At 39.8% G+C, this 17,500-nt stretch overlaps 1 protein-coding gene across 1 annotated transcript in view; it reads right to left on the bottom strand.

Moving 5' to 3' along the window:
- EHBP1 (EH domain binding protein 1) overlaps positions 1-17,500 on the bottom strand; it is a 228,996-nt gene that overhangs the window by 6,798 nt on the left and 204,698 nt on the right. Inside the window, exons 20-21 of the mRNA XM_035895376.1 lie at positions 1,202-1,301; positions 11-46 (exon numbers count right to left, since the gene is read on the bottom strand). Of these exons, the coding sequence (XP_035751269.1) occupies positions 11-46; positions 1,202-1,301 (136 nt within the window). The remainder of the gene's footprint in view (positions 1-10; positions 47-1,201; positions 1,302-17,500) is intronic.

Genomic DNA, 17,500 nt, shown 5'->3' on the forward strand with positions numbered 1-17,500 from the left:
CCGGCTCAGCAGTTCGTAGCGCCTTTCTAGGTCATGTTCTTTTTCCCTAGGCAAGTTGCAAAAGTTCATCAATATGTTAATTACTAAATCATTAAACACTTAAAAGAACCTTTAACTTACATTGATTTTAGGACTCGTAACCGACTTTTCTCTTTAACTTTAAGCTACTCCAAACAAATGATACACAAACTTAAAACCTTGCTCAGGTGGCATATTCAGTAACAGGGCCTTTTCATTTTCTATAATATCAGCTTTAATTCTGCCAGTTTAACTCTATTGTGCTACAGGACGTAATTATTTCATATTCATCCTTGGAGCGGCTGTTGTGGAATGTTCTAAGTATAAAACATTCCCCCGGATCTAATGAACAAATTCCAGCATCAGCCTATTCACCAAGATAATATGACACTGGAAGTATTATCCTATATACATTCTGCCCTAATGAATAATGAAAATTAGACACAGGATTAGAAAGCTTAGTATTTTCAAGGTAGAATCTTCTGTCAAGTTCAGACACGGTAGGAAATTCGTGAGCACAGGCTCTTCCCGGGGAAGTATGCAAGCATCTACACTAGGTGGCATTACTGAAAGAAATATAATCAAACCGAAAGAAGCTGGAAAAGAAGCGCTGAGGGCAGAACGCCTCTAAAAACGAGCAGCGTCTTCTCCCTTCCTCGCCGGTGCTAGCGAAAAAAGTTTATTTGTCATTACTTTGCAGTATCAGTGGTATCATTGCACCGTGACTGATTCACTAATATCCCTTCAGCAGTCCAGTGCTGCTGAACTAGTGATGGGATTGAGGATTTCTACGAAGCAGAGGTAGCGGCTCAAATTCTGCTCTCTGAATAGTCTTCACCTGTCACATCTGAGGCACAATCCAAACCTATTTGCGCGTTTCTAAAATGTAATTTTATTTTACTGTTGGGCCTTTGAAAATGTAACTGTGCTTAATATTTCTTTAATTTTTTTTTTTTCACAGCTCTGGCTAATCTTGTGTCATTGCACACTTCTCATTTTCAAGTCTGAAATATGAGAAAAACAAGTTACTCGACGTGTTCCGCAAATCATCTGTGCTACTTGTTCTTGAGGGAACATTTTTGAAGACTAATGGGAAGAAAACAAAAAAGTTTTGCATCTATCTGCTAGGTAAATATTCCATTAAATCATCCTTTTGTAAATACATGTATCCATCCATACTTACAGAAGAGAAAGCTGGTTCATTCGTCTTATTAAGGCATTCTTTTTATTAACCAGCATGAACCATTCCTGCATCATAGCTTCTTCTTCTTCTGTGTTTCTTCCTACAATAAAAAGAATTTAATTACCTACATGGCATTTCACAAATTGAGCTATATATTTCATTTCAGGTTTTGGAGTATCGGTCTCCAATATCACTGAGCATTATTAGGCATACTCTCAAATGGTAAAAATATTATATGGCTACAAGTCCTGCCACCCAATCCTGCCTGTTCCACAAATAAATCTTTGAAAGCAGCCATTCTTCAGCATACATTTTAGTTGTCTTTATCATGCTGATACCCTGACCTAAATAAACACCTTTTTAAAAGTACTGTATTTTTCAAATTCCTCAGAAAGAACTATATTCTTGCAATGTCCCCAACAAAAAACCCCACTTGCTGCTAAAAGATGTGTGGCCATCACAGTCTTCCAAACACAAAAACAATCCTTGCGGGCAAGAGCCACTACACAAACCCAGGACAGGCAGGATGCCATGGTCAGGACCAAAGTGCTGCAGAGGAGAGCCTGAACCCTTGGCAAAGGCACGGGCACCTGCTCAGCTCCTCTGTGTTTATGGCCACTCTTCCAGACAAAAAGCTGGAACAAGCTGCTCCTCATCTTACCCACAACCAAAGGGAGCCGAAATACAAATAATTTGTGGGTCCAGGTGCCTAATGCCCCCCATGCACAGATGAGCATTCCTTTCCCCAGCCCACATCCATCGTTGCCTTCCAGGCAGAATTGGAATCAGACCCTCCATAGCCTACCTGCAGACAGTGCTACACTACCAGACTGTAAGACTCTACATTGCCACCTCCGCACCATCAAGCCACGTGAGGAAAAGGCAGACAAGCGCCCAGAAGGCTCCTGACTGTCCTTTCCACGTAGCAGGGTCGCTCAGCCAAATTTCACTCTCTCTGAGCTCGGGGACTAGGAGAAACCTTGTCAAATTCCTTTGTGGAGACTGCACCTCTGCAGTGACCTGCCATTCTCATCTCTCAAGTTGAGCTGAGGAGCAAAGATTTTATGGTCCTCACTGAATTATGAAACTCACAAATTTCTTACAGTTAAAGTAAATCTGGGAAGAAACCTGGAAGAGTGGCAAAGGAGCATGAGCTGGATCTTCTGAGTACTTCTCCCAGCTTTGACACTGCTTCACTGTGTGACTGTGGGCAGATCCCTGAGTTCAAGCACCTTGTGTGTAATATGGGGATAATCACCCATACTGATCTTGCAAGGGTGCTGAAAGTTAATTCTTTGATGTTTGTAAAGGGCTTTGAAATCTCTGATACAAGGTGCTGTATACTAGGGGAAGCTATCTTATTAACTTAAATCATAGGATCCCTAGTTGGAGAGAAGCAATTTCCAGCACCAGAAGCTGGAAAGACACCAGAAAAAAGAAATTGTTTTGCTCTAAAAGAAAGCTTTCGATTTCTGGATGGCAGTGTTTGAAATGCTTGCACCTATGTGCCTGCCACACACACATTCACATCCCAATGCCACAGTAGTGTGCAAGCCCAGATCTGCATGGAGAACCACCTCCTCACCCGGCTATGACCCTGCTGCGTGCGAGGGAAGGTCATCAGCCTTCTCCAAACTGTTTGATTCCCCCCACTGTAGCCTGTGGACTTGGTGCATCCACACAAGGGAAGGAAAAGGAGATGAAAACAAAAGTGGGTCAGCTTGGGGTGGAGCTGGTAGACCCACAAAGTAAGAAAAAGTTATGTCATTTGGTGTGCTCTTCTGTCTGACGTGAGATGTGTCCCCATATCCACTTATCATCCTGGGAGGCTCCTGGCTGATGAAACTGTTCCTTGGAAGGGTGATTTTAGGTTACACGATTTGCTAGCAGCGAGATGGGAAGGGCAGAGCATCCTAAAGTGGGGATGGCCCTGCAGCCTTTTTCCAAGCAGAAGCAGCAGGGTCCAGCTCCGGGACGATGGAGCGATGAAGGAAGAAATCTGTCACGTAGAAATGTTCTCCCCCAAGACCTCCAACTTCTGGTTTTGTGCAGAAAATACTAGGCCATGGCATTTACAGTAATATTCAGCAGTTCAGCACTCCCCCAAAGAGGATTAAAACTTATAAGTACTCTTTACTGTTAAGTTTCAGATCAAAGACATTGCTGTATTGGTCCATCTAACAGGGCCTGCTTTTAGAAGTAGATGATAATCAATATTAGCAACCTTTTGTTGAAATGCACCAAGTAGCTGAAATTTATGTGGGGGAGAAGGAAAGAAAAAGGGGATAGATTGCCTTTTTTATCCTTGCAAAATGACCAGTCTATTCTGTGACGCATGAAATTGCCACGCTGCTGGTGAAAAAACGTTCACACAACCAGACGCATGTGGCCATAGTAACATTTTAATCAAGTTATGACACTAAATTTGTTGGGCTTGGGATGGTCTGGGGTCTCTGGCTAAAAGATGCCATTATAAATGCAAGTTCTTACTGCATTTCATTTTGCAAGCCTTGAAAAAAGTGAGAGACAGAAATGTTTCAAAGGAGCTTGACTCAACGGTGGATCTGAACTTGAATTTCATGCCATGCAATCTCAGGGTAAGAACATAAACTTCTTTCTATTAATGCTTTCCTCCTAAATAAAGTTAGTTGTAACCTATAACGAGAAAAGAGCCAGGTAAAGCTTGGAGCTGTCAAGTCAGATCTGAACAGGTGCCTATTTTGGTATTTCCACGCTGACACCAAAGCACATGCAATATACATGGAATGGGCTGGTTTAAAAGTGAGTTAACAAAGTCTTGATTGTTTTTACAGAATTTTTAATCTGTTTTTGTATTCGCTTTGGACCCATGTGATGCCCTGACACCGGTCATGTGATATCGGCTGCGATAGGCACAAATCCCCAGGCAGCAACAAAAGAAGAAAGAGTAAAAAAGAAAAAGCTGAGAAAAAGCTTGCAATTTGGAAAAAGGCCAATTGTACCCCGGCGAAAGCCTTTTTGATCAGTGAAATGACACATGTGTGCAATATTAATAGCAGTCGATGCTGATATTTTATTTGTCGACCATCAGCTTTTAAATTCTTGTGCACGGAGCTGAAACAGATTCTTCCCAGGCAAGCAAAATAAAGATGAACTCCCATATATAAGAAATCTAAATAACTCTTTTCAGCAAATACACTACCATTAGAGCATTACTTCTTTTTTTTTTTCCTTGGTGGAAGGATGCATGCAAAACACTTTCTACAAAGAAAAACTAAGTGTTATTTCTGCAGTGATATTGCAAGCTAAATTCACATTTACAATTTCTAAATAAAAAAATGTAGAGAAAGCCTTTCTTCAACACAATTTCACAGTTTCACTCTGTAAACCCCTGTTGCTGCTGAGGTTGTTTTTGTTTCCACTTTCCAAGTGTAAAACAAGTATTTAATTGACTTGCTACAAATGCTGGAGAATTAAAATTGGGAAAATATCTGTGTTGTTCTCAGGGAAAAAAAAAATACTGTACAGATTATTTAAATGAAGCGAAAAACATGTTTGAGAACAAATCGATCCCACGCATGCAAACCCCTTATCTGAGCCAGTACAAGATGATGAAAATCTATAAATAGCCCACAGATCTTAAACTTACATTTTTTTCCGTAATACATGCATTACACTATTGTTTTCAATAAAAAACAACAACAACAACAACAAAACCCTTTTAAAGCTAGTAAGTTGGACCATTACAAATTAATCCTGACTTTAATAACTGGTTAAAGACCCCTTCAGCTTTATAAGTAACAAAAAATATTAAAGCCTGTGATCACAGCGAGCTTTTCTCATTTCTCCTCTAACCATTTGTTATTTAATCCAATACTAGTAATCCAATTTGTCCATCAGACTTTTAAAGGGCAGAATGCAACTTCCCCAGCTTAGACACTTTTCAAAGTACAATATATTTTTCAAATGAATGCTGGATGTTTCATTTTTTCCCCAACTGTTCCTAGCTCTAATGTATGAGGAAAAAAAGAACAAGATGAACATTGTTCGTACTGATTAAGTAAGAGCTCATTAAAGAGCTGTCAGTGCCGTACTTTGAATATGCATGAAGCATATAATCAGATCTAGTACCGTCACTAGAGGAGAATACGGTAAGTACAAAGGATTGATTTAATTACTTAGAGTGGGCTGTGGTGGTAAAGCAGTCTTGTTAGCGCAAAAAGAAAAGGAGGTTGTATTCTGGCACGGTTAGGGGAAAAAGGCAGTTTTAGCTTCTGCCACAATACCTAATCTCAGGATAAAGCACTTTACATTGTAGCTTAAAATGAAGACTGTCAGTTTTCTAAAAAGACCAGAATTCATCTTATCTTGTTTAACCTCACCTGGTTAACTATCTAGCAGAACATATTTATTCTCTTTAACACGTAATTATGCTTATACCTTTTTATCCTATAGTTCAGTAATGACTTCTGAAAACAGTCTTCAAATAAGAGCGTGTAGTGCTGCAAACATCATATGCATGCAAAATGCTCGGTCAGAGATTTGAAAAATGCAGAACCAGAAACTAAGACGAAACAGTAAGTACATGCGCCTTTATGTAAAAAGACAATACAGCTTTTAATGTTGGACTTTATTATTAGCTAGTTCTGAGGAGGCTTCTGGCAAGGTTTCTCTCATTTATTTTCTTTTTCCCCACTTCCTTTCTGCTTTCTTTTTTATTTTTTTTATTTTCTTCCCTTTTTTTTTTTTTAAATCAATACATTCTTGTTTTATTCTTCCTCTAGGAATCCAAGGGAATTCTCTCACAGCAACTCTCAGTGCCATTTTCTAATTTCATTGTCTGGCTTGAGTGGTGAAGGATGCGTGCTCTATTATTCTCTTCACTTGACATCTACCAGAACCCTCCTCGATGATTAGGAACGAGCCCAACACCAAGCCTGGAATAGCACAAGACACTAAATTCTGCCCTCAGATACGAGAAACTCCTACTGACTTCTGAGTTGTGATTCTGCACTGCAGTAGCTCCTGAGCAGGATTCAATCAAGGCTGCAGTATAAAGTTTGGTGATTTTGTCCCTTACTGGGACAAATTTTAATGATAGCCAAGATAATGATAGCCAGAATTTTAATGATAGCAAAAAAAAAAAGCCCTAAACCCCACCCCAAATCCCTTTCTTTTCTTCTGTGGTTCATCACACATCTTCACATATAATTTTCCTGACTGTTATTAAAAACCAACTTGAGCCAGTTTTCATCTACAATGCTCAAGAATTACAAGCATGTTTATATGTTACCATTTTTGAGAACAATAAAAGCAACTAGCTTATTTTAACGTTGTACAGCTTCCAGGCACTCTTTTAAAAATACCTTTTCCTTCACATTCTTCAGGATTTACTAATGGATTTTTGTTTACACTGTAAGCTAATTATTTGTTAAATATTTAAATAAGAACCATCAATTTGAAAAAATAATTTCTATTTTTTTCCCCTTTTCTGCTAAAAATGCTTCCAAACCCACCCCTTATGCTCAGCCAGCTATCAGTATATATATGTGCCATTAGATCCATTATTTTTAAGCCCTTTGGGCAGCTAGTCATTAGATAAACCCAATATGGATTAACACAGTAAACCTGTACATCGCTAAGAAAACAGAGAAGAAAGTGCTGCGAAACACTGTGAATGCTACTTAAAAGGAAGAAAAAGCAGCAACATGCAGGGACAAGATCAGTTTACAGTGTAAATGGATGAACACAGTAACTCCTCTACACTTTACACTGTCGTAAATCTGTCAAGATAAGCCAATAGATTAATATTTTTGAAAAAAATCCTTAAATGTAAGTGTATTTAGCTGTTGTGCAAAAATGAATTACAACCTGCAGAAGATAAATAATAAAGGGTTTCTATCAGCATCCCAAACCAGCCCATTCTATCTGGCAAGAAATAACAGGTTTACAGAAATCGCTTTGTATGCCGTCTTAAGCAGTAATTGTTTTTAAATTTTATTTGCACTGCGTATAGTGTGTGTGCCATGGTGTCACGGTTAAACACAGAAAACTCCCCATGTCTCCCCATTTACCTCAACAGAACTACATGAAAAACAACCTACTTAAGACAGAGCCCATTCTTCACTCATTTGCTGATGTTTACACACAGTTTTAAAATAGAATAGAAGAAGCTTTCTTCACTCAACACACTTGGGTGAAGAGGCCAGCAGGAGAATGCCAGCGCATGCGAACTAGAGCAGGGCGAATAATGACAAAAACTGGCCAACTTCACTCTGCTCCTCTTTCTCTATGTGCTAGTTGACAGAAGCTAGATGACCACCAAGAGCCATCCAAACGCCAGTGAATTCCACAAATTTAATGGGAAGGTCTTTTGAAAACATACCCCGCTGCCTTTATTTGCCTGCTGAAAAAAAAGAAAAGTTGCATTCACCCAATCACGGGGACGAGTTTTTACGAGTTTCTGTATTAGGAGCAAGCGGACAGATTGGCTTGTTTACCTGAAGGAGAACATGAATAGCAAATAAAGAATAGTTCTAGGATGTGTCTCATCTTGTCTCGTAAGAACCTGGGGAAATTCACAGAAATTGAAGGTGGTGTGTTTAAAACCGATAAAAAGAACGATCTTTCCTCAAAGCCTCATCATTTACCAGTACAACTCGTCGCCAGGAGGCAATGTTGAAACTAAGAGCTCAGCAAGAATTAAAACCAGGTTGAATGTTGAATAGAGAAAGGCAAAGCTGTAGCAATAAATATTCAAACAAACAAACAAACACAGGAGGTAGGAATTAGATCCTCCTGCTTTAGGACATGAGCTAACCTTTAATTTTTAGAGGTTGAATGAGATGTTCCCTAGGGCCAGGTTAGCCTGTAAACGGCCTCTGTGGAGTTTCTTGCCCCTGCCTGGGTTCAGCCTATACCTGTCTCCCTATGGGACAGTGTTCTGGACCAGGCTGTGGGGCGGATCCACTGTGGCAACTGCAGCTTTACAGAAAGGAAACATGGGAAGGGATGAGAAACAACGTCGGGTGTTTTAGCTGACCAACCTCAAATTGCTAACAAAGGCTGATGGAAGGTCTTGAACCCTTCAAAGTCAATGGTGGGCTTCCCACTGATTTTAATAGTCTTCTCATCTTGCTCACTGTGAGCAGCTTATGCACAGAAGAGCTCTTATTTATAATGCAAGTTACTGAATTTAACAAATACTAAGCAGAAATCCCTATATTCACAAGAAATACTCTTCATAAACGAGGGTTACACCAAGCCTACCGTAAAACGTGTTTGACCCAACTGAAAGCTACGGGCAAGATTTTTGTAAGACTAGTGAGCCACAGTTTTTCACTTTCTGAGTGAAACTGAGGCATCCCCAAAGAGACCTATTTTCTGAAAAATCACCCTCCTCTGCCTCAAAGGACAACCTTTGGTGGAAAAGCTTAGGATTCTGGTTAAAATAATTCTTCAAAGTTGTAAGTGTCAAAACAGACCCTGTAGTAGGCACTCCACATTATGAATAGATGGGCTGTTCCACCTTGAGCTTCATGCCTCCCATTTCTTATTACCATGCCCAGCTTTCTTCCAGAATACTTTGTCCTTTCACTGAATGAGGATCTCCTTGGTTATTAAAAATCACTGAAAATGAAACAAGAATAGCCACCAAGAGATAAACAGGATGGGCCCATTGTTCAAATGACACTGCAGAAGAGCTAGCTAGCAGATGAAGCCCTAGCACAATTTTCTGAGTCTAAACTGGATGGGAAAATGCCTAAGGAACATTAGAAAGGCAAATTCATGGCCACTAACTTGCTGTCTGAGAGCAGTTGAGAAGGAGACATTGATGTCCACACAATGGAGTCTCATAAAGGTAGGTAATGACTGCCAAGAATCTGCCACGCAGAGTTACATTGCAGTGCATTGTCTGACTCTCAGCCCCCAAAAGTACTGTAACCCTAACAAAACGGAGCCGCGGCCAAGGGAATGCCTTTAGCACAAGCACACATCAAATTAGGTTAATATCAAGCAGGAAACTTGCAATTTCTTTGGTTTCTGAAGCATAATAAATCAGAGAGGCTATTTAAAATTTTGAGAGCTGTGTAAACAGAAGGTCAGGGTTCTGACCACATCTCAGCACGTGTGAGGATTTATTCTACCTGGAATGGGACTGACCCACAGGAAGACAAACATTTGCGGCCTGCAGTCTTGGCAACCTCAAATTATCACAGGACCAAAACTCCCACAAAAGATGAATTGCATGAAAGATTGCTCATTTTCTCTACATGACAAGTCAACACAGTGGCCACCAGAAAATAACAGAAAATCAACAGAAACAGAATGCTCGGGCTTGATAAAGATTACAAATGTATTTTAAATGTGGGACCATCAATCCAGACCAAGAAAACACATAGTTTGTGGCCCAAAATTCAGACAAGAGGTGAGATTTAACTGAAACATCTCGAGAGACTCCTGTAAGAAAGTGATGCTTCCTGTCTTGAGGATGGTGCCTGCAAGGATCCTAGCACTGAGCAGAACCAACACTTGCCCTTTACCACCCTCTGGTATTCTTTGTACCCAAATTTTCTCATGTAGCATAACTTCAGAAGAAGACCTGGCTTGGGAAAAGTATACATCAGACCTTTGCTTGCAGGACAGGAAACATGCACCATTAACTGATACACTCGAACCTTTGAAGCTATGGAAAAAAACAGTAGTTCACACTTGGAAATCCACCAAGAAGGGGATGATGGTCTGGCAGGTGATCTATTTTGCTTGCAGGTTGACAAGTAGAGTTGGATGCTTTGTTGTAAATGACAGTAATTCCTCTATGGCTTATAACTACTCCATAGACCAGTTGCCTGTTTACTTGGCAAGTGATAGCTGGGTAAGATTCTGAAGTGAGAGGCCAGTCATTGGATTGCGCTCTTCTAGGCAGCATATTATCCCATTTTTACCAAATGTTGCCCTAGTTACTTCAGAACATATTCTCCTGGAGCTGGGAAGGGGCGGTGGACAGTATAAAATGACTTTTTTAATGGACAGGGCTGAATTTAACCTGAGCAACTGCCTGAAGTCAGATGACAGCTGGCACTGAATGTGATCTTGTACTGGTGTTAATGAAGACACCTGCTCTTATTGGGAGTTGCACGTTTGTACTTCTGGGATCCAAATCTTCCCAGTGCTAAATGGGCAAGTTCAGCTAGATTCAGATGTCCTGGGGCCCCACAGTTTCTAGTTTTGACAGAAAAGGTGGTTTTGGTGGTAAATGGGAGAAAACCAAGAAAAAATAACACAGCTTTCTGCAGACTGCAGTGGCATCACGGACCGGGAGCCCCAGGGTGACCAAAGTGCCTTTCTCCTCGCCTTCTCTTTACAGGCAGGCACTGATTGTAGAGAGCGCTAACTTCCAGGCATAAAGCCAAAGACTATGCCTACCACATGAAAGAGCGTTTATACTGCAATACCACAAAGAAAGATGGAAATCAGTTAAAAGAAGCAAGTGTCTGTTGGGTCTTGCAAGACTTTTGGAAGGCTCGCAAGTCTATTCACAGCGCCTAGGGCTCTCCCAGAGTAGCCTCCTGCTATGCAGGCAGTGCTGTGCTCGGCCTCTCTTCTTCAAGCTGGCTTCAAGCACTTTGTTGACAGGTTCTTTTAAGGCAATGATGAGGCTACAAGCCAGGGAAGTGCATGGGGAGGAGGTATACTTATCGTTCAGTCCTTCCAGCCAACGGCAATTCTGTGTTACTCTGAGAAAAAAATAAATATGGTCATTGTTGCTGCTGAGCTGCTTGAATGATTTAATGAACTTGGCCTGGGAAGGCTGAACATGCGTGCTGCCCATGTCTCGTCTTGGAAAGGTCTTCTCCTAGGAACTTCTGCCTACCAATGCACAGATCTGAGATTGAAGAGATGTGGTGAATTAGAGAGTCAGAACTGTGAACTCTGGGGTTTGGCATGCTGTGTTCTTCTGTGGAAGCTTCTCAGCTGTAGAAATGCTGGGTATTTGAAAAAGTATGACCTGATGATGAGCTTCCTTTACCAAAAAATTGTTTCACAGTAACTGCTAATGGGAAGAGATGGAGATTGGAGAGGAAAGAGTTTGCCAGTAAGACTGTGGAGTCAACATGACAGAAGGGAAACTGGAGAAAGGTTGACAAGCCTCAAGAATGCAAGAAGTTCTCAGTCGTTCAAAATACATAATTCTGGCAACTACAAAACCAATACCTGTGCAGAAATCTGTGTATGAAAGGGACAGATCAGGACCCTGAAAGACTCGCGTCAGACAAACAGCTTACTAGCATGCCAGTTTATTTGTATTAACAAATTTTAATGAATGGCTTTGCACTGCATGGATTCAGTACAGAGCTCTCCAGGCTTCAGTGGGATTCAGGTCAGTCAAGTCACACTTGGATGCAACGCAGAAGCACAGTTACCATATTGTAAATGAGACTTCGATCATAATGTTGTTGCACTTCTTTCACCCAGGCTTTCGGTAGTTGCCAAAACTCCCACTGCCATAATCCTGGCAGAAAGTTAACAATCCTGAACGCTGGAGAGAGAAGCATCTCATCAAGTGCTTTATAATATTGCTCTGTTTCAAAAAAAGCAGTAACTACCAATGCATAGTTTTGTGAACTGTTACCATGTCACACTAAAAATCACTAACACTCGTGCTCATGTTCAAAAACCTATTCTTCTGTTCAACACAAATTGCTATGGGTAATATCCTTCTAGCCTCCTAATTGATCAGTATTTCCAATAGGGCATGCTCACAAACTAGCGCCAGCCAAAACCCAAACCAGCGTCACAGATGTATCATTCACGTATTCAGATTTTTTTGAAATGCTTTCACTCGCTTTTTATGCTAAATGTAAAAAGGTAAATGGTAAAGATGTTGTTCTCAGTGATACTTCTAAACTTTCTATCTTGCCAGAACTGCCGTTGTTATACCATCCTTTCTCTTGCTGTGCTTCAGCATGCGCATCTTTGTCTTTCACAATATGGTTGGACAACTCTCTACCTCCTCGTGGTCTGGCAAATTTTCAGTTCACCCGAGATTAAATATGCTGACCTAAGCAAAACAACAGTGTTTATGGAAAGCAAGGCTGGCAAACAGCTATAAAATTTATGGTGTTATTAATTCATTCTTTCTGATTTAGGTAAGATATGAAAGTATGAAAAGACCATGATGATTTCCCTATCTAGCTACAGCTTTCTCCTTATGTACATGCACCGGTATTTTTCATGCTGTCTGCTCGCAAGCCTGAAGACAGTAACAAAAACAATTTTTAAATGGAGTTCATCTCTCAGGCAAAAGTGAACATTCATCATTTTCCTCCCCAGGCCCTGACACTGATGAATACAAATCTCCATTTACTTTTGAGAATTCCAAGGAGAATTGTGAATTCACATTGTTTTTAAAAGACAAAACTTGGCTTAGGGAGTAGGATGCCTCCTCCTAGCTTACCCCTCCCTCCCCCAGTGCAAATTTGTGTTACAGACTGGACGACTCCAGTAAGAAGCATTCAAGATGGTATAATACAGGCTGGTAAATACAGCTTGATAATCAGGTTTGTGAAGGTACAGAGCATACAAGGGATTTATTTTTGATAGTGAATCTATATACATATACATCATCAAGCCCCCATTGAGGAGCAGACCACTCCAAGTGATTAATACAGCTCAAGGGGGCAGATAAGAGATCAATGACAAAAATCACCTGGTAAAAAAAAGTAAAAGGTGTTGCATTAAAAGGGCTTTTGCTTTGCATGTGAAACAATACCAAGAAACCTGTATTTTAGCACTTGTACTCAACAAGCACTCCAAAGTATGCTGGGATGAGAACAGAAACCCATCCTTTCTAATAATCTTGTGACAAAAGCTAAAAGACATCATCCTATTAACTAGTGATCTCAACTGCTAATGCAGAGTACTTCCTGGTGCCTTTTATGTAGAATGCCGCTATTAAAAAACCACTAAACATTCACTGTGAACAACACAGAATCATTCATCTTTTATCAGCATCTCTTGTTAGAGGAGTATGAGAAGGGCTGAAGGTGTCATTGATATTATAGAGTGGAAATTAATCAGAAATTTTTCTCATATTTTCCTCATCACACTCATTTACTTTTGTACAAATTTCCCCCTGCTAAAAAGTTCATACCCAGCCCCCTGTTGTACGCTTTTAAGTTGAGAATATTCAACGAGTGCGTCAACTGAAAGGCACCAGGTCCTAACACAAAAAGCATTCGAAATTCTCATTTAGTTGTCTTTATTTTGCTAGCGCCATGTGGTCCTTGAAGATGTAGAAAACACGGGAAGCCGAGTAAAGATCAGAGCAAGCTCATTAGCATTCTGACAAAATTGGAGTGGTGGAGATGTATAGTTTGCCTAGTTTGTCGTTTTGAAAGCTACCGGTGGTAAGCTTTCTATTTCATTGTGCTTTTGTCTTTTTTGGGGGTTTTCAACGCAGCGGGGTGGTTGTTAGCCTAGGTTTTCACAGTGCATTGTGGGAACCTTGCCTGCACATTCAGCCTATATAGTATCATTTGAGTTCAAGTCAAAAAGTTTTTTTTTTTCCTATTTATTTCATAATCGCCTATGCTAATGCATATTTGTCGTCTGGCTGTCAAAACCCATCCTGCCCAATACCTGGTTTATAAAGTTAAAAAAAAAAAAAAAAAAAAAAAAAAAAACAACCCCCCCTAAATAAAATACACTCTGAGCTTATTTAAAAATAAAACCTTTTAAACATGTTGCTAGTTTTCTTCAAAAGACAAGATAAGAAGAAATTAATTTAAATTCCACTGTTTACAATAAACTAGAAATGAATTTGAGACAGATCCAGTTGATTAGAATTCAAAAGAGACTCTTTCACTGCATAAGATCCCCAATTCTATTTCAGAGCCTCTTGAAGGAAAGATGGGTTTATGCTCCAGAATTATGTAAATAATGAATTACCTCTTAGAAGACCTAAAGAAGTTATTACTCTGGTCATTTGATTTTTTTCTTCTTTTTTTTTTTTTTTTTTTAAACACAAGGCTCACTTTGAAGGGCTAAAAGGGCTACATTAATACTGCTATTCGACGTGAACGTTTCCAAGTTGCAATGAAATGGATAAAGGTCTTTTTGGATGAATTTATCTGCTAAATCCTTGTGGTTGCCCTCCTATCTCAGATGATGACCCAAAAGAATGTCAACAGCTCATTTCCCAGAGAGCTGGAAAGAGTCACTACGCAAGCCATAATCTGCACGTTCTCAAAGAACCGTTTCAAACATTACATTTCACAAGCTGTTTAAAGAGATTTTTTTTTTCCCCCCTCTCATCTCCACTATCCTACCAGTATTTTGGACATCAGTGATTCAGAAATGAGGGCTTTAACAAAGTTGAAACGTTATTTTTTACGTATTGTCTTGGTGGGTCGTGCATATATGCACACGCGTACACGTACTGTGCAACACGTGAGCGCCCACGGATTCCCATGCACTTCAAATTCACGTCACTAAATTCTAGCCGCGCTGTGGCAGGGACAAGTAAATGCTAAGAATCCAAATACATTAAGTCACCCCTAATTTACTCATTGGATTTTTTTAATATAGTGTGTGTCAGGCTGCCAAAATCACAGATATCCTTTTAGTAGGAAAGGATAAAACCCAGCTTGAAAGGAGTTACAATGGTCTAGATTTGGATACAGTAAATTTTACAATGGAGTGGGGATTAGAGATTTATTTACTTAGCAAGGGGGAAAGGATAAACAAATATTAAGAGAAAGAGCCGCTTTATACAAAACCTTCAAAATTCTTTCTTTTTGTCATGCACTTGGATAGCAACATTATGTTTGTCAAAACAGCCTTAGAGCTGCAGCCAGCCTCTGCTGATCAAGAAGAGCAAACGGTCAGGCCAAAGAAGGAACACTGGTCTTTAAAAGCAAAAAAAAAAAAAAAAAGTACAAACAGGTAGGTGCCTGAAGACAGAAAGCTCTGAGATACCCCATACCCATCTGGATTGACAGATCTAAATTTTTCTGTCATATTTAAAATCTAATTTCATTCTATGCCCTTGTGAAACACATGACATTTCATCACAGGAGATGTTGTGCCATTTAAGCTATACATGAAGAACTATATTGCCTCCCCAACTAAAAAAAACCCCAGCCCTGAGAATTAAATAGCAGGCGTTATTTTAAGCTTAACAAAAGGCTGAATTTTGCCAGCTCTGAGGTGGCACCTTTATTTCAAATCTGCTTTTAATCACACAGTTCCTTTTCACTCAGGTTCCAACTCCCAGCAGAGGCAAATAACCCGAAGACTGTTATCCGCCCGATAGTAAAGGCGACTGAATTATTTTCTATACTTTGCAATGTGCTTATAGCTGCAAAATTATTTATCTCCTTCACTGCTTTCTACTACGAAAGTTTCCTCCAGAAGAATCGCCGGGACCAACCATATCAAATTAGAGGGCAGTCAGGAGTGTCTAAGTCCAGCTTTAAAACAAATATCATAACAATTACTTAGCCATATGGAAAATAGGTTATGTCTTTCCTGAAAGCTTTTATACATTTTCTATCTCAAATTTCAACTCCATTAGAAACTATTTCTGACTCGCAAGCTGCAAGATTGCTAAATATCTAACTGTTAACTCACCATGAAGAAAGAGACTCTTTTGAATGGCAGAACTTTTCCAAGATGCAAATGAACAATAATCTAATTTTGAGAGTAAATTAACTGAAGGATTCATTTTAATGTGTTTCAAAGTCTCCGAAATTAAGTGGCAGTTGCAACCTATGCCATACACACACATACGTGCACCCACGCTCACATACACATGCTAACACAGCACCCCCGCTACACCCAGCTCCCATCTTCAGAAGAACTCACATTGTACTTGTGTTTAGGTTCCTATGACTTAAAGGCCAGATGTTTCACAAATGACCAACAATTGGAGGTTAGAATAAATTAATGACTGATTTCTGAGCTTTGATGGAATTAAGCATACTTCTTTTCTCAATGTGCCATGTGAATGTTCGCCCGTTAAACTTTTTTTTTTTCCCCCCTGACAAGTGAGGCCACCCGGCAGAAAACAACTGATGCAAAACCCAGGAGTAATCCCTCTGTTTAGTTCAACACTGTGGTTAGCCTTAACACTGCCTCTATTATCCAATGGATTTAGAGAAACTTTCATTTATTTGTTGGCCTCAGTCTTCCAACTTTGTTGCCTCCTTTAAAGGACCCAAGACCCATTCCTATGTAAATACATTTGCATAGGGCCACAATGAAACTTTCTGGAACTCTGATTAAACTTGCAGAACTAGATAGCTGCACTGCGCATATTTGTGATCTTCACATAAGTACTTTCACAGATACATACGAGTAAATGAAGCTGATGTCAACTCTTGCTACAGGAACGCCCGGAGTGTAAAAGAAATACTCCCGTCACAAACTACGTACCAAAGCCCCGAACTCTGTAACAACTGGCAGACACAGCACCCAAATGTGAAATTACAATATATACAATGAACAAAAAGTCCTTTTCATTTAAGGAGCTGTTAAGATCAGCACTTTATTTGCTGCAAAATGTCAACGTCTCTTCTAACCTGTTCCTGTTGCAGCAGGACAACAGGATCCCTGTAGTAAAAGTGATGATTCACAGCTACTTGGTTTTTTACTTTTTTTTTCCTGCTGCCTTTGTTTATAAAGAGTACGCAGGGTATAATGTATTATTATATATTGTACACAACACAGCCTTCTTGCAGCCAATTCAAATATAAAGCTTTGCATCCAGCAAGTCTGTTAGGAAACAGCACCGGGATTAATCCCTGCAATTACAACCCTCAAAAAATGCAGGTGGACGCTCAGTGCGATTTCATCATTCCCACAAACAAAATGCCAATACCTTAAAGGTTTATGTTCTGTAAGAGAGGCGTGATGGACCGAAAGCATACACTAAGGACTGGTTTTGTAATTTCACTGGCACTGATGACTGTGGGCCAGGAATTGCAACTGAATATATTCTTTTAGTATGCATTTAAGGAGATAACACCTTTTTCCAGGGGCTCAACAAATGTAGATATCGAATTCCTTGTTTTGCAGTACAGTCTGCTTTAATCTAGTTTAAAAAGCCTTGTATACATAACTTCAAAAAAATTCACAGTACAGTGTTTTTCAAGTCCACTACTGCAATGACTAAAAAATGAAGCTAAATATATCAAACTTAATCACATACAAAAATACACTGGCCACAAGAAAGTGACTTGCACAACTAGAAGCATGTTAATGAGGACACTGGCACAAATCATACACCAATTCTGATTTATGTTTTATTTTCCTTAT

The sequence above is a fragment of the Egretta garzetta genome, unplaced genomic scaffold (assembly GCF_000687185.1).
Source record: "Egretta garzetta isolate BGI_Z169 unplaced genomic scaffold, ASM68718v1 scaffold360, whole genome shotgun sequence".
NCBI lineage: Eukaryota > Metazoa > Chordata > Aves > Pelecaniformes > Ardeidae > Egretta > Egretta garzetta.